We start from the raw sequence: 24,073 nt of genomic DNA on the forward strand, positions 1-24,073 counted from the left end.
ACCAAGTCGAAAGTAACAATTTTGGGAGAGAGCACAGGCACTGAGGTATGGGCAGCAGACTCCAATGCACTATGAGAGCAATAAGCTACAGCTGTAGCCAGAGCCATGGACTTAGTTTGCAGGAATTGCCATGTTATATGTATAAAAAAGTAGCAGTGTTGAGGGCCGCTCACACAAGCCCGAGGGACATTCCCCGACAGAGGACATTGTAAGTGTAACTACGAGGAGGTCTTAAAAGGAGTTTGGTCCATATCTTTCGATAACTTCCAATGCCTAATGGAATGTAATACAATGAAGGAGTAGGCACCATCACAGGTGGATAGGGAAAAAATTACACTGCATAATATATACCATAGTTGGAGGGTGTTGAAGGGTGTAGTCCGCATGTGCTGAGCATGAAGGAAAATGTTAAGACGCTGACATAGATTATCTTCACTCTCATTCAAGTTGTTTCTTTGTTGTAGGTCGGCATGACCATTTGTTTCCTATATAATGGTGTTTCGCAGTTGAAGATGTACTTATTTACCCAGCAGCGAGGTTTGGTGGGTCCCTGCTGGGTGCCAAGATGGAGTTAGCGTTTAGCTGTTGCTTCCGAGGAGCGGATGTTTACCCCTTAAATGCAAATGTGATCAGACACCTAAAAGCCCTGCTACATTTTTATTCTTGATACTTTTGCGCTACGCAGAAATGTAGAGAAAACAGTTTAAATAAAATTGACTTCGACTTAAGCACGATAGAATAGCGCTTCTCTAAAGTGAAATTGAATTTTTGCACCTTACAAATGATCCTTCTCTTCCCAGAGTCATCATATTTGCTGTTAAAGCAAATTGCTATTTACCTGTAGTATTGGAATATTTTATTTATTTGTTTATTGAGCTTTTTAAAGAAAGTGACAAGCAATAATAGAAGCATCACCAATCTCGGCGACAACAATTACATGGAACATTAAAAGGTTTATGCCATAGTGTGGCCGCGGACAGTCTAGCACAAGTCTTCAACATTACTTAATGTGTCTGTCACACAGCATATTCTAGTATTACAATCTGAATAGCCAACACAGCACACTGCGCTAATTCAAACAGGAGCTAATATTGAAGGCAACCATCGCCCTTTAGCGCTGCAGCAGTGCACCAGCTCCTTGCAAGAGTCAGATATTGTGTTATCGCGGCATCACAGTGCTATCAGATGATGCCGGAGTCAGTGGTACCATCTCCCACTAGTCTATTCAGCTCCTGGTCCCACTCAGTACATTGGATCAGATACGCACTAAGGGTCAGATGTACTAAGGTTTTTTGCAGGTGCAAATGGGTTTTAGACCCTATTGCGCCCGCCAAAAACCTGTGGCCCATTTACTAATTATATTTTGCGAGTCGCAAATTGCAAGTCGAAAATTGCAAGTCCCAAATTCGACGCAATTTGCGACTCGCAAATTGGCGGGTCATACATCTGGCCCTAAATGTTCCCTACATAACTCTCTGGCGGGATCTGATCAGCATTAGTGTCCAATATTAATTTAGCTGTTTCTGGCAGTAAGCAACATCTTTCAGCCAAGTTTCCACCAGAGGAGGAGTGCCACAGTTCCAATGCATAGCCACATGGCGCATGGCCAACAGCAACATCAAAGAAGTAGGTTTAGGCATACGAGGCGGGACATCTTTAACATATCCCAACAGCACAACCAGGGGGCAATGACAAAAGGTATAGTCTGTTACTTTGTCGATGCAAGTACAGACTAGTGCCCAGAATCCAGCCACAGCAGGACACGTTCAGGACAACTGCAAAAAGTTTACGTCAGTAGCTCCACAGTGCCCCAACATCATGAGTCCTGCAACAAACCCAATTTACATAGCACCTCAAGGGTACAATACATTTTGTGGTGGTTTTTGGCAAGTATCAGGTGCAGGCTATAATTTGGGACAAGGCTCCAGTCTGGGCACAGCAGAAACGCCACTGCTCATTGGAGAGTTCAGAGTCAAAAGTCTGTCTGCCATGCACGTTTTGCCCTCGGACTGACCACTGGCCCTTTCTCCTATACAGTAGAGTACAAGCGAGTGATCATTCATTTGGGTGAGTGAGAGGAGAGGACAAGTATGCAGTTGGGGAGGTGGCTTTGGGGATGTGTTGTGCAGTTTCCTACACAGCATCTCAGATGTTAACACACTTGTGTGTCGGTCGCGAGCACCATCAGCATCGGGTTGCGAGCAAGAGATAAGTGGCTGGAATATAGAGTCCAGTTCAGCCTGGCATCACAACCGAACCCAAGCCCATACCATGCTGCCAACAGTGTCGACCATCGCCTGTGGCATTTCTGGGAGGAACCGATCACAGTGTTCACCGGGTGTGGGCTTGCGCCGTTACAACTACAATATGTGGTAGGGATGGCATTGGGTGTACCCAATGGTGCGGAATCTGGGCCTGTGTGATATAGAAATATAGTTCAAAGTCAGAGGCACACAGTCTGACCCACTCAAACTGCAAGGGTGAGCACCTCCCAGGCAAGCCTCAGCTGCTTTCCTACCTACCCAAGCGAGACTGTACTGACCCATTTCTCCAGGTATTTGTCAGTACCAGCCCAACTCAACAGCAATTCCATATTAACTTTAAACTTGCTAGAGATCAAGGAGAAGTAGAAGTGGAACGTTATTTAATCAAACAAATACATTTACAAAGATCGTAAGTTGTGTTTGCACTTGGATAAGATTTTACCTGTTCAAACTCTTCAACAATGTCCATTGTAGTCATTAAACTGTCCCACTCAAGTCGATAAGGCCCTGGGCGAATGTAATCCACGATTTTGTTAGTGACATCATCCACAACCCCTTGAGTTTTGTAGCTGAATAAACAAAAACAATATTAAAAACTACAACAAAGTTGGCATATAGAAGCATTCTACATAACGTCTAGTTGCTTCCTACCATTAACCAAAGAAATAAGAATTAAACATTACAAACAATTCAGGAAAATTTGAAAAATCATTTTGATCCCCGATTACGGTTCTTACTTTATGTTCCACTATTTCAAATCAACTCACAATCTCTGTCCCAAACCTCCAAAGCAGACTGCAAATTGTTCCGGGGTGTCCTACCATCCTGGCAACCACAGGATCTGTGTTTGCAATGCTTTCACTTTCCCTGCGTTAATGATAATAATTATGGTCTTGTGGTTACTAGATGACTCAGTGGACTGCCTATAAGTGTAGTGACCGGCTGGCCACATTCTAGTGTTTCTATGTAATTTGCTTCCACCAGCCACTCCTAGAGGGTTGGTTTCCACACTCACTCCACACCCATCCATCACAGGACATGAAACCCTGCTAATAAAAGGGGCCGGGCGCAGGTACTCTTGGCCAGTTCCAGAATGTATGCCACTGTGTCTGCGTGGTCATTATAACTGCATGGGGGCCTCGGGCCCCGACCCATACATTGGAGACGAGTGGGCCAGCCCTGTGTGTGTGCATGTAGCTGCACTGAAGGTTGGCGAGGGAGAAGTACAGCCTGCGTCGAGGGCGCCCCTGCCAACAAGCGACACGAGGTGGGCAAAGGAGATGACACCCGCCTGTGCATGTCCGTGCAGCAGATGCTGATGGTGAGCCTGCAGCAGCACATAGAGCGTAGCGACCCCGGAGATAAGGAGGGACGAGCTGCCCAAGTGTCCTGCCTGTCGTGACCCTGTGAGGCCGCTGCAGATCAGGCAAAGTGACTTCAGACCCATCAGGTGTGAGGGGAACTCGCGGGGTTGGAGGAGGAACAATGGAGACGTGGCCTTCGCAGTGAAATAAGAGATAGACTGCTGGGTCTGGTGCACGGGCCGTGAGTGAGCGAGGTGCAATGCACATATCCACTGAACCCAAGTCCACCCCGCGTCTGAAGTGCCTGTGTGGAGAGAAGCGAGGCACTGACATGGTGATCCCCGTATAGCTGCAGTGATGCATCTCCAGTGGCTGGTAGGGGTCTGCAATTGAAGCCTGTTGCGCTGCATGTGTATGGCTGCACTGATCTGGGGCCATAGGTAACAGCAGAGGATGGTGGCCCGACGACGTTTAGAACGCCTGTGGCCTGGCTGGCAGCTACAGATATGCTGCGACCCAGCGAGTGAACAGTGCACCACGCATAGACCTTCCTGAGGAGCTCTGCACGGTGAGAAAAATTAGGTGCTGCAGTGCAGCGAGGGCTTCCTGTCGCACGTGCGCTGGGTTGGACCACTGAGGGAGCAGAGATAAGGGCGGTGGAGGACATCCTGCGAAGTGAGCTGTAAAGCCGCAAGTAAGAAGTTTAGGGTTAGATGCAGGGCCGCGCCAGCATGAAGTGAAGCCCCCGAGCGGCCTGTGAAGGTGGAGAGAGTGCCTCCAGGGAAGGTAAGAGCTCTGACAGCAGCACACTTAGGCGGAGGTTGTAGCTTTCCGGCCAAGAGTGAAGAGTGGTGGCAGCTTGTTAAACAAGCATTTGCAATGCAATAGGTCTCGCATTTTCGCGAGTTTGAGCTATTGACATTGCAAAAAATAATGCCTTTTATTTTTGTTTTCGTTTTTAAAACATAAATAAAAGGCATTGTCATTTACAATGCCAATAGCTTAAAGTCACGCAAATGTGAGACCTATTGCACTGCAAATGCTTGTTTTTATTTACAAGAGATCAGCGGCGTAACAAAACTTGAGGGGGCCCCCCAGCAAAGCTTAGGGAGGGGGCCCCTTCTCCAACACCTACCACTTTTGCTGAGGGGGTCCCCTGGAGCTCTGCACTCGGGGGGCTTATGCTATTTTACTGCTGAGGAAAAATAATCACTGAAGTATTGCCTAATATACATACAAACGTTGCAGAAAAAAGAATTAGGGGCATGCACAATTTACTCTGAATGTGTGGATGCGAAGCACGATTGGGTATTTTCAACAAAGTGAAAAATTAACATTGTCATATTAACAGAACACTGCTCCTCCAGAGGACGCATGGGGTTCAAGACATTTGGGACTTGCTGTTTGTCCGCTTTCATAGTTCCCAGCAGGCTGTAATGGAGAATATCTGTTGCAAAAGCTATCTGTCAAGTTTTTCATATGTCACACCCCATCCGGAGGCACCAGACCCTCCAATAAAGAAGCATTAATAAATCAAATATCCTTGTAGGGCCGCAGGCTGACATCTGCAAAATGTCGCGAAAGAAAGGCTTATTTTATGATGGGTGTATGGCTTGTGGTGGCTAGAGTCTTGCAAATGGCATGCAAGCAAACCCGGGGCACAGGTCCCTGAATAAAAGCAGCACCCACTGAAGAGAACTGAAGAGAGAACATAACTGAACTCAACCCGTGGTCGAAGTGGGGGAAACAAAGTAGGGGAACTGTAGGCAGAGAATCAGAGGGCGGGAATAACCCGAGGATTGGGCCAGTGGACGGAGTCAGAGGTGTGGTCAGAAAGAGCAAACTATCCCAATTTTTAGTATTTGTTTGGTATTTCACTGACCAGTTACAGTTTATTACATTATTTAATCCAACCAATGGATGGATATGTTTATTAAAGGTTTAATATGAGTTATTGACATTAAAATACATTCACAAAGTAGGATACATTCCAAATCACAGAATGTCCCACATACGCTCAAAAGTGGAATCACAAGCTATCTGTCTCCGAGCCATGGTGTCTCTGTCATCAGACCTTCTCTTGCCCTTTTCCACAAGAGCAGTTCAAACATGAATGGTGAAATATCTTAGTTTGCAAATGTATTTCACATAATCATGGCTCTGCACAGATGCACAAATGCTGACTCCAGCACATGTGCTATCTCGATAGAAAACAGTGCAGCTTAGAAGTGTCATATTGATTTTCATTTATACAGTGCAAGCAAATAACAGGATAAAATAAAACCTAGCTTTAAAGAATGACTATGAGAGTGATAAACTGTAAATACCACAGTTTGTCTAAAAACAGACTCTCTGACTGCTCTGTTACGTATACACTACCACTACCATCATGTTACAAAGTTAAATTAATTACTTACTGGGACAGCCTTTTTAGTTTTAAGTGATTTACGAAGGAGGCCTGCTGCTCGACACGATGATTACTTCTGTCGTCGGATGAATAGGCCTGCGGCTGCGCAGTATGCTGGGCGGGCCGTGAGCAAAAACACTGCTCATTGGGCCACTCCGGGTACTCATTTGACGATTCGCCAAGCAGGGACGAACTTGCAACCCTTCACCTTTGATTGAACAATTTCAAAATGGGGTGTGACCTAAATTACGCCGAGGCAGGGGCTCAGGCAGTTTCTGGCAGTACTGTATGCAGGGCCGGCTTTAGTGCTGGTGGCGCCCTGTGCGACAATGTTTGTTGGCGCCCCCCCAATGACCACCTCCACCACGGATTCTCTCACTAGCACCCTTTAACAGTGACCAAGTCTCCATAACCACACTCTCTCAGATGCATTGAATTAGCTCTATAGCGCCACTCATACCAGTAAAGGGTGACCGAGCACTTTGCATCACACAGACATTACAGAGACAATCAATCATACGTGTGTAAATCAGTGTATAGGAAATGTTACATAAGCCAAAGGACTAAGGGGTATATTATCAAGCACAGTGTTAAAATTATAGCCGCTAAAGCGGCGATAATGGGCTTGATAATATGCCTGTGAGAATTCCAATAGAAGCCCATGTTGACAGAACATGGGCTTCTATTGGAATTCTCTAGTGCATATTATCAAGCCCATTATCGCCGCTTTAGCAGCAGTTTTCTGCCGCTAAAGCGGAGATAATTTTAACGCCGTTTCTTGATAAGATGCCCCCAAAAGTGTAGGAGTCACATGTCATACATACTGGTAGGCAGTATAGTTTAAGAGTGCTTGGTGTGGAGAAGCACAAACGCAGAGTCGAAAAAGAAACAGCATAGTTGGGAGTTTTCTTTAATAATAAGAATCGATTTCTAGCCAAATTAACCCTTTTTGCAACATTAATCAATGTTCTAATAATGTATACTTTGCAGTGTGTATGCAGTTCTAGGATGAAAGTTAATATCTCACTATCCTATATTAGAACTTTAAGTTATAAATTGCAAGTAACAAAAGGATTTCTCTTTTGAAAGCAGTAACCTGCTGATCTGTTTACATCATACAACACTCTGTAATCTACTGGGTACACGTTCTTTGCAGCAGGCATATTAACCCTCTGCACTAACTTCACCTAAAAGTCAAAACCTCAACTATACAAAATGCTCATCTCTCTCCAGGAAGATAATCACGCGAGCTATCTTGACATTTATGTGAGGCCTGGTAATTGCCGGGGGAAAGAAACGCTGCAGCAGGTGCTTCAAAAGCATAATAAACTTTCAAACACGGCGCCCCCAGGAAGCCAGCACCCGGTGCGGTGGCACCGGTCGCACCTCCCAAAAGCCGGCCCCGACTGTATGGCTCACAATAAGGCGGCCAACTGGGCCGCAGCAAGCAGCGGCATCCAATTTGAAATATTTTAAACACACGCAGTCACATGAGATATGAGCTCTTCCCCGGGGACACTGGGACCCGTGTCAGAACTTAGTAAGCAACGTGCAGTTCAACCAATTATCAATATTTTGTGTAGAGTGTAGACCCGGCCCTGAAAAATAAGTGCCGGTGCTAAGCACCGGCACAAATTAAGCACTCAGGGACGGCGAGGTGACAGGAATTGCCAGAGAAGGGGCACGAGGGGGGCTTGTGAGGAAGAAAGGCTGAGAGCGGTGATGGGGTGATAGGGGGAGAAATAGTGACAGCATGGAAATGAATGAAGGACAAAGTATGGTGGAGAGAGGAGTGAGTGGAGATACGGCAAAGGAGAATGAGGGGGGAATGAACAGGGAGGGCATGAAGGAGGGTGGAACATTGTCCTTATAGAAGAAACCTGATGAGGCAGGATCGGGAATGGATGAAGTACAGCGGTGGGGGCTGGCGGGGGAATCATGATCCTGGTGGGTTATGGGGTGGGAGGACAGCTGGAGCTTGGCAAGAAGCGGGAGCGGGGTGAAGCACGCACTGAGGTCCGAGGTAAAGGGAGTGAAGGAGAATGAGGCAGGAAAAAAACATTTTAGGGAGGGAGGCAAGAGGATATTATTGAGGGAGCGCGAGACATATATATATGCGCCTTTATTGTTTCTGGTAGTGGGGCAGTGTAAACTTTTTGGGAGGCTTGATAAAGTTATGAGCTCTGGAATATTCCACCCTGGCTTGAAGTACAGAGAGTTGTCACCTAGCGCCAAGGGCTATCATCAGTGCTGGGCTAGTGTACGCACCTGTAGAAATGCCACTTAAGTCTTTGGGCCACCCTTTAGAATCCCAGCAGGGCTCACTCAGCCTTTCATCCTCCTAGATTCTATAAAATGAATGTCATTGGTTGGTAAATAGTACCGCCATTACTTTTTATTGTTAGGGTATCTCGAGATCGTGGTAGCATTTGGTACTCAAAAGAAAGTTATTACAATTTAGACTTGTTTTTTTCCGGCAAAATTATTGAACAGGGAGAAAATAAACCGGGGCTTACATTTTTATAATTCCAGGCTACCGGTATTGGCATAGAACCTGCCTTGTGTCAGTGTTGTTATCTGTTTGCTGTAGATTACTGAAATCATAAAAATCCCATTTGTCAAGTTTTCGTGTCAACCCAAAGGGAAGATCATATTAGTTCGTTCAGTGCGTGAATGCTGGTCTCCGAAGCCGAGCTGGGAACTGTTTGCATTAGAATCAGAGTTCATATAAGAACGAAGGCGGTGCATGTCCTACATATACGTTTATTTATTGTGAGGTTTTTTAAGCACTACAGTTATACGTCAAGTCTTTGTTGCTTCGGTGCGCTTACTTACAGTAACCGGAAGACTCTTCTGTGGTGCCTTGGCTGAGGGAAAAAGCGCGCGAGACTCTGGTATATTTGGGAGTGATGGGACGCTTAGGTAAGGGTAAGATCGTTTAGGAGGTCAGCGCACCTGCTGCCGATCTCTCTGCAGCGACTCTGTCCACCCCGCGAGTCACCTTTTACATTTTGGTGTGCGGGCTCAGCATTTCATCATTCTGAGGTGGGTATTATCATAGAAAGAGATAGAAGTAATAGCTGGCATTTACAGTAAAACAAATCTGCTAGAATGTGGCAGAAAGCGCTATACGAACCACAGAGTATTAATACTATGAGGACTGTCAGTGCGTGTCACTCAGTGGTGCTGGGTAATAACTGTGACACTCCAACAACCCATGGCTGGCAGTACGGAGGGGAGGCAGATTTTTATGGTAAAGAGTCTGCAGAACACTCATGGTAGCGAAGTCATCGGTGAAATATTTTACAGGGAGGCATCAACAGACGGACCCAGTCTATGAGTGTAGGTGTACTGTGCGCTTAGGGGGCTGCGGGGGCCTTTGTTACACCCCTGCAAGAGATTTCGCAAGCACAGTGCAAGCGAAACCTAAAAATGGCAATAGGCAGATGCAACAGTTGTGCTGTCATGCCAGACCTAACGAAGATTAGCTTAAACATGCCGGTCTATGTTCTCCTGAGGTTAGTACACCGAAGCGTTATTGTGAGACACAGGGCTTACTGAAATGCCATACTCCCCAAAATGGACACAAGTGGTCACATTGAGAGCTTAAGTTCTCACAATGCATTTTACAACGCGTTTGAAAACGAAATTAAATTCAACACCACTCTGTAAGAAAAACGGGGTGGCAAATTTGAAGACTGTACAATCTCAATTTGCATCAGTAACGCATTTCTTCTATTCCACACACATACATATATGCGCCCAGGTGCTTGTATGAAAGTACCATCATTTTACTTTTGCACCACTTAAAGTCTTCTGTGTTTCAGTGGCAACTCCTGCGGGAGGGGGGGGGGGGCGTGAGGGTGAATGAGCTGAGACTGAAATAAACGAATTATTGTAATGACTTGTTTCTGAAAGACGAAGGATGAAAATGCGTCCACAATGTTTTTAAATAAATTGTTCATTCTGATTATATTATAAACAAGAACGACCAGTTTACAGATTACAATGCAAACAAGAGCGCCCAGTCCAATCTCTTAATATGTGAGGGCTGAAAAGAAAAGCATTTCAGAATGCTTCTGTGCGAAAGGATTTTTTTTTTTAATGTTTGCCATTGACGAAAAGGCGTGAGTAATTGCTTCAGCGGCAGCAATAGTACGGGATACACTGGGGTGGACCATAGGCAGGTCATGAAAGAGACACAAACTGCCCTCCAACATGGCAAAATCGGATACAGCGAGTTGCGTTTTGTCACGCTAAACGGTTCACCTGGCCTGACACCTTAATTCACATATTAACATTCCTAACATGGCAGCCCGCTGTATCGGTGACAGGCGCATTCTGTGGAACAGGAGACGTGAAATAAACAGCCATGGGGAAGATTCCGGAGGACACAAAAGAATAAACAAAAAGAATTTACTAATTCCCGTATGATGACAAAAAATTCCACAAGGAGGCTCCACTGACAAAGAAACTTGACCAAATAAAACTGGACATATATCAGGCAGTGTCTTTTAAAAAGAAACTCTTTGCAGTAAAATAATACAAGTTGGGATGACTTTCGAGTCAGAACGAAAAAAACAATTTGAAGAGAAAGCATATGAACAGCAGGCACCTCTCTTAACGAGGGTAAAGAGAATGTCTCCGTGAGCCTTGTGCTCGGCTGGCGCCTCGGGCATGTTTACTACGGGAACACATGGGAATGCAAAGCCATTAATCAAGCAGGATGGCTCTGTCTCCCTTCACGCCCAGGGAGGAGGGAGATGCGAGCAGAGCATCAAAGGGCTGGGTGAGAAGGGAGGGGGGAATGCAAGGGTCCAAGCGGCGAAAGTGAAAGTAATCGAGCAGAGCATCAAAGGGCTGGGTGAGAAGGGAGGGGGGAATGCAATGAGCAGAGGAGCAGCTGTGCACGTGCATGTGATCGTGCACTCAAGGTTTAGGCCAGCCAAAAGACTGTGGGTAGCACTTTGAAAATCCCACATATAAAATGTCTCTTCGAGCCTTTGGCTCGCGAGACCTAAAAATTAAACAAAAGGAACAGTGTACACTGAAACGGACAGCAGCACAGGAACGGCTGCTGCGGCGCACAGTTTACGGGGGAGGTGCACCTGTGTTGGACTAATGACGGTGTCTACAGCAGCGGGGGAGAGACTGTGGACTGGCCACGCTGCTTCCATAGTGAGTGTACCCCCTGCAGATGTTTGGACCGAGCCGGTCAGGAAATGGAGCATGCCCTCCTGCATGAAAGGGACTGCCACGTTAGGTGCCTGCAGCGCCACCTAGTGGCCGCCCCCCCTACACTGCACCCAGCCTATTGGCTGGACTAAAGAAAGACTGGATCACCTGTGGTACATGGCTCCTAAGAACACAGAACTCTAGATTGCACAAGACTGTTTGTAGAGGGTGTGCTGAACAAGCATGGGGAAACATTGCTGGGGCCTCTAAATAGTGCAGCAGGACCACCTAATGGTCATAGGTGGCTACTGCACCAGGCTTTTGTGAACAGTGTATGGAAGACCAGCACACAGAGCAGAGGTGTCTGTGGCCAAGAGCTGAAGTGGTGGTAGCACATAGGGACATGAACTGGTAAAGGGGGGAGGCTATGTGTCCCCATACTGAGAACCCCTGTCAATGTAGCAATGTAGCAGAGACTGCGCAGAGTGCATTTGGTTAGAGTGCAGAGGTCACCCATCGATATGGAAAGTCCCTGATGAAAGGAGACAGGTTCTAGTGATGAACATGCTCTAACGCAACTCTGGAGCATGAGAGCATAAGGCGTCAGTGGAGAGCACCCAAGAAAAGAAAGAAAGGGCATGAGGTCAGAGAGGCGTCGAGGGCGGCGTCTGGAGATCGGACAGCACAGGCATGAGCGCCCTCCGAGGAAGAAAACCCATGTTGTCACAGGGTGTGACAGACCCTGCAAAGTCTACCTGAGTGGAGGCAGGAGCGAGCGCAACTATGGTGTAGCCTTGAGGAACAAGGAGTGCATCCTCAAGTGAAGAAGAGACCTGTGAGAGGTCCATGAAGAGGAGACCTGTGAGAGGTCAATCAAGACTTGACCTGTGAGAGGTCCATGAAGAGGAGGCCTGGGAGAGGTCCACAAAGAGGAGACCGGTGACAGGTCCACGAAGAGAAGACCTGTGAGAGGTCCATGGAAAGAGTCTAGTCCTACAGAGAGGACAGGACACGACCAGGGAGGTCCCTGTGAGAAAAGAAGATCACAGCAAGAGGCCTGGTCAGGCAAGAAAGAAGAGAAGAGAAGAGAGTCAGTCCTAGGGGGTAGGACGTGTTCAGGAAAGTCCAAGTGAAGTGCACGTCACATGGAGAGGCCTGGTCTTGAGGAATAGGACAAGAAGGGAAGAAAAGAAGTTGAAAGCGGAGAAGAAATGTGTGGCATGTGGCCACAGTATTAGAGAGCAAAGAAAAGAAGAAGAGGATGGTGTGTAGTAGACACCTGGCACACTGCTAAGTACAGAATAAGAACTGTGAGTGTTATCGCAATCAACGGCATCCCTAAGAACATCAAGGGAGCACTGGACATCTGGAGTGTTGCCCTGTGCATATGGAGCACCCGGTGGTCAATGAGGCATATTTGGTGCTGTGGGAGGCTGGCCGCCCAGGAATCAGCTGTGTGCACCGGTGAACCTGACACCTGCTGGTGAGAGCAATCTCGACCTTTGGAACATCCACCCTTGGGATTGCACGTGAGTCTTGGACTGGGAGTTCTTGAGTGACCCCTTAGAGATGCCTATGAGAGGCCTGCACAGCCCACGCTGTCCCCTTGTAATCGAGGGGCAAGGGCCTCAAGGGATTCCTGTGAGAGGGAGTCCTGCCAAGAGGGATGTGTGTGCTCCACGACAGGTATCAGGAAGCAACAAAAGCATGCATGAAGACAGGGTCACCCCAAAAATTGTTCCGTAGATACCTGTGCACCAGAGTCCGGATGACAGGAGTACACCGACCCTGGAAACATCAGTCCTTGAGGTGGAGCGAGCAACTTGACGATGGGACTGGTGGCGTTGCCTACATGACCTTAAGGTGTGGCATGGAGGGATACCGCGCAGCCCACACAGTCCTGTGGAAGCCCGGTGAAGAGGACCTCAGGGAACTCCAGTGAGAGGGGAATCCTGGTAAGAGGGAAATCCAGGTGAGAGAGGGAAGCCAGAAGTTGCTCCACTAAAGGGCAGCTTGAAGCCATGCGGCATCCGAGGAAGAATCTTTAACAGTCGCTGGACTTTATCTGTCTTTGGAGGCTTGCTATCCGTGGAGCCAGGGCACTTTTGAAGACGTATCAGCCACATAATTCACTGTTGTTCCAAACACACCTTCACAGCGAACATTGTAAAGAGACTTTCACGCAATGAGTCCAGGTGGGACAGGACCCACAGTGCCTAGGTAGACTGTGACAACTTGGACTGGCAAGCGAGAAATCTGGACTTCAGTTAACACTGCCATTCGTGCCCAGAGTAGTCTGGTTAAAATGACAGAGGCGTGTCGTGATGCCTGGTGGTCCCAGTGGCACCTGTCCACTTACCCTGTCCGGCAAACAACCTGAATAGACTCAGTGGGGTTTTTGTTTTGTCATTTTGTTCTCTCCCACAGGTTGGACTTGTCCCATTTTTAATAAAGGTTGGGAGGGATGTAGTGAGCGGTTGGGTACGTTCTAGTGTTTCTAAGTAATGTGATTCCACCAGCCACTCCTATAGGGTTGGCTTCCACACTCACCCCACACCCATCCATCACAGGTGTCACAGGTCATGTGACCCTGCTAATAAAAGGGGCTGGGCGCCACATGCCCTAGGCCAGTCCAGAATGTATGGCACTGTGTCTGCGTGGTCATTATACCTGATTGGGGTCCTAGGGCCACGACCCTTACAATAAGGAAGAACCTGCTCTATGTGTTTCACTCGAAACCATGGTCTGTCCATGGGCAAGTCCGAATTTTTTTATTTTGGCTTCCCAACATTGCCTTTATTGGCTCGCCTTTTCCCTGCAAGTTTTTTAAAACCTCAAGTGTATTGTCCGAATGGTAACCACATAAAATATTTGATGCGGGCGGGCAGGACTGGCCAATCCTATGTATCCTCATCCTGACCTGTATTCCTAGAGTCAGAAATCTGGAACCATTTCATAGTGAATACACTTTTCCAGAGTCAACGTATTAACTTTGGTAACTTTTATGAGGGTAAACTTAGTATTGGAATGCACACAGTTAAGTCGGTGAACTGAACCAGTTAACTAGGTAAAGAGCCTGTAGCTATTTTGCTGGTGTTAGCTATTGGTACTCGCTTGAAAACGCAAATTATAACACTGCACAGACAAATTATTTAGTGAGACAACAAAACTGATGTTAGTCCAAATCCGACATAATATTCTACTATGCTTTTTTTGAGGTGGGCTCCCGCATTCTCTTGACCCAGTTATAAGTATTCATGTGGGGCTGTCGAAAGGACTAACAGCACAACATTCTCTGTCCCTGGCTATTTCTGTTATTTTGCTATTGAACCGTCAGATTTTGACCTGGACAGGTTTCCGCACCAGTATGCCCTGCATAAAATGGTAGATGGACAGTAGTGCCTCCCAGCTTCTGTAGAGCAGGACTGACACGAAGCTGGGTCACCAGGCCGGCACTGGAAACAACGGCTTCATTTAGAGTTCGGCTGACACGGTACTCTGGCAAACATGTCGCGGAACAACCTGTGCATCAAAATGACGGCCTGTCACCTTTATTTGAGTCGGGCAGACGGTCACGTATGTTTTTGTTGGCAGAGGCCCCGCTGGCTGCGCCTGCAGATATCTTACGCTAACGACCCGACCTGATTTGGGGTCATCGGTGTAAGAACCTCAGACCGTTCACCCAGGTTAGGACAGAAGCTCCGAGGAACTTTTTTCAGATCAGGACCTCCCGAAAAGGCTCCAGAACAGGGAAAAAAAGAAATATGCCCCCCACGGCCTGGGCGAAAACTCTGTGTCAGGGTCATTAGTATTTTTTATTAAACAAACTACTGCGTTTAGAGTTAGTTTTTGAAAAACAGAATAGTTTGCTGAGCAGCTGCATGAACCATTGCTGGCAGCTCTACAAACTTCTGCCCCCTGGCGGACAGCGTTCAATTTGGCACAGCCGTTAACGAGGCCCTATGATCCTTCCAGGCTCTAGCCCGGGGCAATCACCTGGGTTCACAAATACTGTGCCCTGAACAGCATGTGCACACAGACAAAATACAAAGGGGCAGATTTACAAGAAAGTGACGGATCTGTACAGATGCGTCACTTTCCCTGCGCCACCCTTAGAAACCCTTGCGCCACCATAGATGCGCCGTATTTACAATACAGCGCCGTATTTACAATACGGCGCACTATGGCGCAAGGATTGACAGATGCGGCAGAAATTCTGACGCATCTGTTGGCGGAAAAGTCACGTATTTGCTGGAGTCGTGTCGCAAGCACGACGCAACTCCAGCAATGCGTGTTGGGGCCTATTCCCACTACACTGCGTCACTACTTACGCCTGCTTGAAGCAGGCGTAAGGTTTTGACGCAGTGTCGTCCTAAAAGTGGCGCAGTGAAATCTTGTAGATTTCACTGAGTCACTTTTACGAGGCCTTTCTGCGTGGGGACGCCCACCCTGCATACATTATACCTGATGGAGGTATATTGTGACGCAGGGCTTTACAACGTGATGCATCTCCCTAGAAGCGTCACGTTGTAAATAGGCTGCATTGCTCGCGCCGCTGTTGCGTCAAAAAAGTGACGCAACTGCAGCGCAAAAGTCAAGCAAGGGACTTGTAAATTTGCCCCAAAGTGTACAGATGCATCATGGGAGCAGAGGAATTCATACATTCTAACGCAGCACGTCTCCTTGACCACACTTACGTCATTTACGCTGCAGCTGTGTCTTATTCAGCTTCCTATGAAATTGACGGCAGGTTGATAAAGGACAATCGGAAGCAAATCTACTTACCAGCAGCCCTCTCTAAAGCCATTGTTATGTTTAGGGGACCAATGCAAGCACGTTGATCTTTTTGCCTCTGATACACAGTAGACAATAGAGTACACACCCTGGTTTGTTTACATGTCTCTTTTCTTCATTGATAATTAATTCAAATGAATAAATAATATTATGCAGCTGCCACAAGCCCATTAACTTAGCACACAGGCACATTAATAATAATTTTAAATCATCTTTAAGTGTCTGGTTATATACTGGTAACTATTCTAGAAACAAATTCCATCTCAGAATTGTTCAGAAAATGCACTGGCTTTATACAGTTGGCTGAAAACCACACCTGCACGGCACAGCTGGCATTGCCAAGCTCCCGCCCCATAAACTCACGAGGATTAAACAGGTGCCCGCGGCTTTGTCAGACGCTCTGGGAAAGCGGATGTTGACACAGAATGGGGGGTATGCAGATGTCCTGTAAACACCCTCCTTACAGGAGCCCTCCCAGTCACACCGGGCCCGTGCCCTCTGACCGGGAGAAAGGATACCCTGCCCAACATGCATCAGTGAATCTGGCGTCTGCTTCTGCAAAGTGTGCCTGCACCTTCGAACATAACATGTGGGGATTCCTGGCTCAGTGCACATGTACAGCTCTCCTCACTGCCTGGAGCAAATACACGGACCCCGCAGTTCTACAGGGAATTATGCAGCATCTCGTTAGTTAACCATTCCCTTTTCAGCACGTACATGGTCTTGTTGTGAGGGAACAGCACACGAGCCCGTTACTGGGCTACACTTCTCATGCAGACAATGTACTTTATTGTTAGTATGGCAGTGAAGCGCCCTCTAGTAACAAGACGGGATACTGCACCTCTGCTCACATGTCTAGTATTCCTTAGTTGCAACCCAGTGAAAACTAGCCAAATTTGCTGGCCCGTCTTTTTGGACGCACCGGCTTTGAAGCGTGTTTGTTAGTTGACCATAAAAAAAAAAAAAAAAAAAAAAAAAAGGTCTAAAAATGTTCGGGGAATTTTATGGTGTGACAGACACCAGTCCTACCTATCAGATATACAGAGAAAAACGGTGCATCTGAAAAAAGCAGAATTAAGAGAATACATTCACCGCTACCTGTAGCACTGGACTAAACATGTAATACTTTATTTTCAGCACGTCTGTTGGTGTGCTTTTAGTTTCAGTGTATGGTGAATACAGGTGTGCTCTTTCTCTGTTACTTTTCATTTCACCAACTATTTCTAGGGGGCAATCCCTGGTCACAAGAGCAGGCCATTTTATTTACAGGGGGCAGATTTACCACTTTTTCACGCAGCGCAGTGCAGCAGCCGCAAATGCTGTGCTGCGTGAAAAGGAGGAGGAGAGCATCAAATTACTGAAAAATAGCACTCTCCTCCCCTTTCTCTAACGCAGGCGCTGAAATCAGGTGCCGTGCGCCATTGAGACACCTTTGCGCCATGGTGCAAGGGTTTCTCTGTGAGTCTAGCATAGATTTTGTACTGGAAGGGTACCCTTCCAGGTCAAAATCCTATGTAGAGACCGACTTTAACTATTTTCCCTCTTTGTCTGTGTGCTGTACAGTGCAGCACACGTACAAAGTCGGAAATGGAAGGGGAAATTAAAGCATTTGTCCTTCCTTGCACCTACTTCAAAAGGGCACAGTTTCCTGAAGCCACACCCTGCCCACTTGATTTAGTAAATTGGGTTTGGCGTGGGAAACCTTGGGTGGTTGCATGGGAACGCCCATGCTACACCCATGGCATGCCCCCTTGGCGCTAAGTAATGCAAAGCAGCGCTATGTGAAGCTTTGCTTTAGTTTCACATTATTTCGAATGCTAAGCAAGTTTAGAGCTGGAAAGTAAATCGAAAAAAAAAAGATTTTGCGCCGTTTTGCATCACAAAACGGCATACAATCTTAGTGAATCTCCCCAAGAATGTACTGCACAGAATTTATCTGGCTATAATGCCAACAAGCATCAATTATAGACACATTAGCGTAAAATAAGGAAATGAGCGTCCACACCTAAAGTGGATCACTGTTAAAAGAAGAGGACCTTCCTTACTTGTGGATTGCAGTTAAAAACAGTTTAAATGGTCCCCCTGGCTTGCAACGCCCTCTGAAGTTAACACCCTAATTTAAATCACATTAAAAACACACTCTGGTTTACAAAGACCTATTTCCAAATTGTCGAAATTGACATAATCCTGCATGGGTCCATAAACTTTTAATATGTAACCATAGAGGGCAGTGTGTACTTCTACTGTTGCCTTACAATATCACAATGTTGTCAGTTATTTACATTTCAACAAGTAAGCAGATTTTTAAAATGTAACATTGGGATATGTACGTGAAGAGAATCACAAAAGTTCCAGGTAAACTCATGCATGGACTGGAACCCAGGTCGCCAGATGCTAAAAGCAACAACTTACCACTGATTGGGAATGAGCGCTAAGCCCCTTTCTGAGCATATACAAAGATCTAGGAGGTTCATCACATGCAGACGAAAATGTCATTTGAGAAAGGGGGGCAATGTACTGCTTCTGAAGACATGATTTTTAAGTATCTTCCAATGCTGTTGGAAATTCCACTTAAAAGCAAAAATCTAAATACGGGAATGCCCCTCTGTTGGCATGGTGAGAGAAAAATACCCATCTCGGGCCCTTAATTCATATCCAGATTGCCTGCATTATATAGGGCCTCTTTAATTACAGGATTCAGTTCTCACTGTATTGTATTGAATTGTAATTGCATTTATATAGCACTTACTAACCCAGACGAAGCGTCCAATCGCTTTTTCGGCGAGTAGCACGCTACTCCGGGACCCATAGAGGATTAGTTTTTAATTAGTATAGTGAAACATGCAAATAAATTTCAAGTGGTGGATAGGTTAGTCAGTTATTTGGATACGGAAAGATATTAGAAGGATAGAAGAGGAAAAAAAAAACATTTTGTATTGATATAGCGCTTGTTACCCCTGATGGGGTGTTTAAGCACGCTACTCCGGAAACCCATAGAAGATTAGTGCTGAATTAGTATGGTGAAATATGAAAGTAATTTGAGTGGTGGATATTAGTCAGTTATTTGGAGTGATAAGGATAGCGGAGGGATAAAAGTGGAAGTAAGGTTTGCGTTCATGTAGCACCTGTTACCCCTGCTGGGTTTGAAACACTTTTCTGGCGAGTAGGACGCTACTCCGGAACCCATAAAGGATTAGTGTTGAAAATTAGTATAGTGAAATATGAAGTAATTTGAGTGATGGATATGTTATTCAGTTATTTGGATAGAGAAGGGTAGGTTGCGGGATAGAAGAGGGAAAGAGGTTTGTGTTTATATAGCGCTTGCTACCCCTTGATGGGTTTTGAAGCGCTTTATTGGCGAGTAGCACGCTAATCTGGAACCCATAACGATTAGTGTTGAATTAGTATGGTGAAACATGAAAGTGATTTGAGTGGTGGATATGTTAGTCAGTTATTTGGATTGAGAAGAGTTGGGGAGGGGTGGAAAAGGGAAAAAGGTTTGCATTTATATAGCGCTGGTAACCCAGATGGGGTGTTGAAATGCTTTATTGGCGAGTAGCACGCTACTCTGAAACCCATAAAGGATTAGTGGTGAATTAGTATAGTGGAATATGTAATTTGAGAAGTGAACATGTTAGTCTGTTATTTTGATTGAAAAGGATAGTGGAGGGATAGAAGAGTGAATGATTTTGAGGTCATAGCAGTAGGAGGAGGCTTTTGGATGAGTAAAAAGGGGCAGAGTCAGAGGGAAGAGTTTAGAAAGGTTTGTTTTGGGGGATCGGTATAGTAAAAGAGATGTCAGATGATGCAAGGAGGGGTAGAGTAGGAGAGAGTCTAGAAAGGGTTATTTTGGGGATCATAGTAGTGGTATGGAGTTTGGGATAAATGAGAGAGTGGATGTAGAGGATATATTGATAGATTAATAGGGTGAGAGATAGGGTAGTGCATTAGAAAGAGTAGTAGAAAGAAGTTTGAAATGAGTCAGAAGGTTGGGCTAGAAGATATACTGAGAGAAGTATAGGCTGAGTAATAGGGTAGTGAATTTGAAATGCTAAATTAGAAGAAAATGATAAATATATAGACCCATAAGTACATTGAAAGTATATAGATGCATAAAGGAGGTAAGTATATGTAGATTAAAGATATTGATAGAGGTACAGGATGAGAAATGGGGTAGTGCATTGGGTGTGCTTTTTCAGGACAAAAGTAACAGACACACAGATCCAAGGTACATAGATGCACAATGGAATTAAGTACATGTAGACCAAAGATGATTTTTATTTATTCTCAACAACATAATTATTCTACATGTTTATACAAAGTAATACACAAAGATAGGTACATATCTATAGTGAAAATAAATGCTTATATACAGAGGGATATGCTGTACATTTTTGTTTGCTTATGGTGCTTATGTGGGGAAGAGCCAATTCTTGAGTAGTTTTCTGAAGATAACATGGTTGTCTGTGAATCTTATGTTGGGGGGCAAAGAGTTCCATAGTTTGGCTGCTTGAACAGAGAAGGATGTGCCACCCATGGTTTTTTTCTTGTATCTTGGGATTTTGAGGCGGGATACCCCTTTAGAGCGTAGTTTCCTTTGTTGAATGTGTTTGGTTATTTTATTCCTGATGAAGAGCGGTCCCATTCCATGTATTGCTTTGTGGGTGATACAAAGTAGTTTGAACGTGGATCTTCTGGCAACCGGTAACCAATGCAGGGCTTTCAAGGCAGGTGAGATATGGTCTCGTGATTTGATATGCAAAAGTAGTCTGGCAGCCAAGTTCTGAATCCGTTGTAGTCTTTTCATGATCGTTAAAGGTGATACGCGGTAGAGGCTATTGGGGTAATCGAGTTTGGACATAACAAGGGAGATGGTAGCTTGGACCATGTGTGGAAATCCCAAATGAGGGAAAATTTGTTGCATCATTTTTTTAGTGACAAAGCATGATCTTGCTAGTTTGTCCACTTGGACATTCATCGACAGCTTGGAGTCCATGGTCATTCCGAGGTTTCTTACTTCCTTTGATACTTTAGTCGGTGATCCCAGTTCATCAGACCAAGCGGCAAGCGGGTCGTAATGTTTCCAATCTCCACACGTGAGTATTTCCGTTTTGGAAGCATTCAATTTGAGATGGCTACAAGTCATCCACTGATCCACTGCTCTGAGACAGCTGAAAATTGGGGATTTTCCAATGTCTTTGGGGCATTCCAGTTGAAGGAGTATTTGTGTGTCATCTGCATAGTTATAGCACGTGAGGTAAAATTGATTGATCAGTTCCGGTAATGACTTCATGTAGATGTTGAAAAGCATGGGCGAGATGATAGAACCTTGAGGGACCCCTGCTTTTGTGGAGTATGGTTTGGCTGAGAAAGGTTGGGTATGGATGACATTAGTTCTGTTTTGAAGGTAGGATGCAATCCAGTCCCGTTGCGGTCAACTGTATTCTTCAGGTCTTCCCAGACAGAATCCTGTTTGGAAGTCTGAGAGTATGTCATTCTCTTCAAAGGATTGTGACATCTGGGCGAACGCTGCTCTTTCTATCAGTTTGCCCAGGAAAGGTCCATTTGTAATGAGTCTGTAGTTGTCAGGGTTCAGCGGGTCCAAGTTTGTTTTCTTCAGTAAAGGGCGTTTGTGTGATTTTTTGAGTTCTTCTGGAAATATTCTGGTAGTTAAGGAATCGTTGATGATTCTTCTTACTGGAGTGGCAGCACCCGTTGTTAAAAGAATTCTCTTGAAAGTTTGTGGTGGACAGGGGTCAGAAGGGCTGCCGGCAGGCCTGCTTGCTTTAACCAGGTCCATAAATTCATCGTGTGAGATGTGTTGGAAGGAACGGAGAGTCTGGGTTAGAGTATTCTTGTATTGTTGTTTTGTACAAGGGTTAGTGCTGGTGCTTTGTTTCTGTTTTAAGTACGAGTCCAATGTGTCTGCTTTGTCTGTGTAATGATTTGCCAGTTTGTCTGTGAAATCTTGAGTAACAGGAAGAGTTCCTTCTAGGCAATGTGGTTTGCGAAATTCATTGAGTATTTTATAGAATTCTTTATTTGCACATTTAGCATTTTGAATTCTGTCTGAATAGTACCTCTTCTTAACTTTTTTGATAGCTGACTTACATAATCTGTTAATTTTTTGTAGGTGAAGTTTGTCTTGTTTGGCGTTTGTTTTGAGCCAGGTACATTGCAGCTTTCTAATTTGTTGTTTTATGTCTATTATTTCTATGTTTCTCCAAGGCGCTTTTTTTTAGGTCTCGCCTGTTAATGCAGCGCGCATGGGCTGCTTTGCCTCAGCGAGATCTATTGTTGTTGCTTTTGTGTCCGGGGCCTGTGGAAGCGGGGTTGGTGTCCGCCCTGTCGGCATTAGGCCCCACCCACCCTGCTCAGACTTGCTCGTGAGTTTTCAGGAAGCAAGTAAACACTTCACCATTCTATGCAAAGAGGAAGGAGCACAATTTAAAGAACTCAGACATTCTGGGTAATATTTTGTTAGATTTTGGCACTGGTCTAGCGCACAATCAGTCACTAGTATGGCACTTATAGCGCCTTTGGGTATTCTGCACTATGACTCTTCAAGGTGGCCGCCACAGCGACCAGCGAATAAAACAGTCTCTCGTCGCCTCTGCTGCTCACGGCTGCAGCCACTGTGAGGTAAACGGCTCATCCACCCCGTGACCTACTCACTAGAGTCCAAAGGTGAAAAGTTAACATGCCTTCGGGACCCCCCCACGCTCTTACCTTCCATCTTCAATGACAACCCTCGAGAGCGAGGAACACACAACCGGAGCGGAAGCGATCTTCCCGCAGTAAATAGTGAAAGTGAAAATGCATACAATGTAATTCAATGCTCGACATGCATGTAGGGCTTCAATTGGCGGGACTTAAAGGAAACCCCTCCCAGGAAGAAACCGCGGCCCTCACCTCAGCGCAGGAACCAAAGACTGCAACTCTCAGAGAGCATGAGCGCCACCTGTAGTTCACGAAAGTTCTAATTACTACAGAATGTTGGTTCTCCTCAGTTCTGGCATGGTCAGCGTTGGTTCCCTCGGCGCGTAAGGTACCTGCAACCAGGCCGGGCTTTCTTCGCCCACAGTACTTTGCCTTTTCAAGCTTATACTGGGAGGGGTAAAAACTGAACTACACGTCCAGAATGCAAATGATTATTTTCTAAATGCATGGACTAGCTAAAGGTGTTATAGGTGGCATTGGGATGCTTTTTTTTTTTAAATGCAGATTTATATAGCGTGAACTCGACCCGAAGGTGTTGGAGGCTTTACATGAGCACCGGTTACGTGCACGCGCTTTTCAGTGATTGTTCTTCCTGTGGTGAAATGTACGTTTAAGTGTACGCTTGGAAAATGCTGCCTTAACAGTGTGCATTGCCTGACTTTGATAACCAAACGCTTTCTAAATATAAAACAATCATATTTAACTTTTGAGTTGAGGGAAACATTGAATTTAGTATAAGACCCTGGGATGATTTCAACTGTTTGCTGGTGGTCATTTAGCAGGCTGTAGTTAGTGTACTTGTGAGATTAAAAGTGCTAAACATTTAGTCTGTGCTATGGTAAATGTATTATTACAGCACGCTGCCCTTGCCTCAATGTGCTAAAAAAGAGAGAGTTTTGATTTCAGGGATTTTTTGACGTTTGAGATTTTTGGGAGTCTCTGGGTTGAGTGGAATTTTTTTAGTCAGTGCAATTTTGTTGCCATGCCGATGAACAAGTTACTTACCTTCGGTAACGCTTTTTCTGGTGTATACAGTATCTGCCTGTGGATTCCTCACCTTGTGAATATCCCCTGCGCCAGCATTCCACTGAACTTTTTTCCCCAGCACTCCACGCCGACGTGGACGACGTCATAATACATCGGCTCCGCTCGCGACTCCGTATGACGTCACCGGAGCAATAAGAGAACCATGTCGGCATGATGACGTCAGTTCCACCCATTTTTCCGCCGTGCCCCCGAGGCGAACAGGTGAACCAACGACAGACTCAAAGTATACACAGTATACAATATACAACCACATATACATAGTATACGAAGAAATGGTATCCTAAATAACCCAGCATTTCCTACAAATGTACAAGAAAGTATAACAACATTTCAAAACAAGGCCTCTTTCACGGTATACAAAG

The 24,073-nt window shown here is 45.6% G+C and overlaps 1 protein-coding gene across 1 annotated transcript in view; it reads right to left on the reverse strand.

The window, feature by feature from the left end:
- STARD4 (StAR related lipid transfer domain containing 4) overlaps nt 1-24,073 on the reverse strand; it is a 194,730-nt gene that overhangs the window by 77,004 nt on the left and 93,653 nt on the right. Inside the window, exon 4 of the mRNA XM_085632592.1 lies at nt 2,707-2,833. Within this exon, the coding sequence (XP_085488718.1) occupies nt 2,707-2,833 (127 nt within the window). The remainder of the gene's footprint in view (nt 1-2,706; nt 2,834-24,073) is intronic.

The sequence above is a fragment of the Triturus cristatus genome, chromosome 2_1, assembly GCF_964204655.1.
Source record: "Triturus cristatus chromosome 2_1, aTriCri1.1, whole genome shotgun sequence".
Taxonomy (NCBI): Eukaryota; Metazoa; Chordata; class Amphibia; order Caudata; family Salamandridae; genus Triturus; species Triturus cristatus.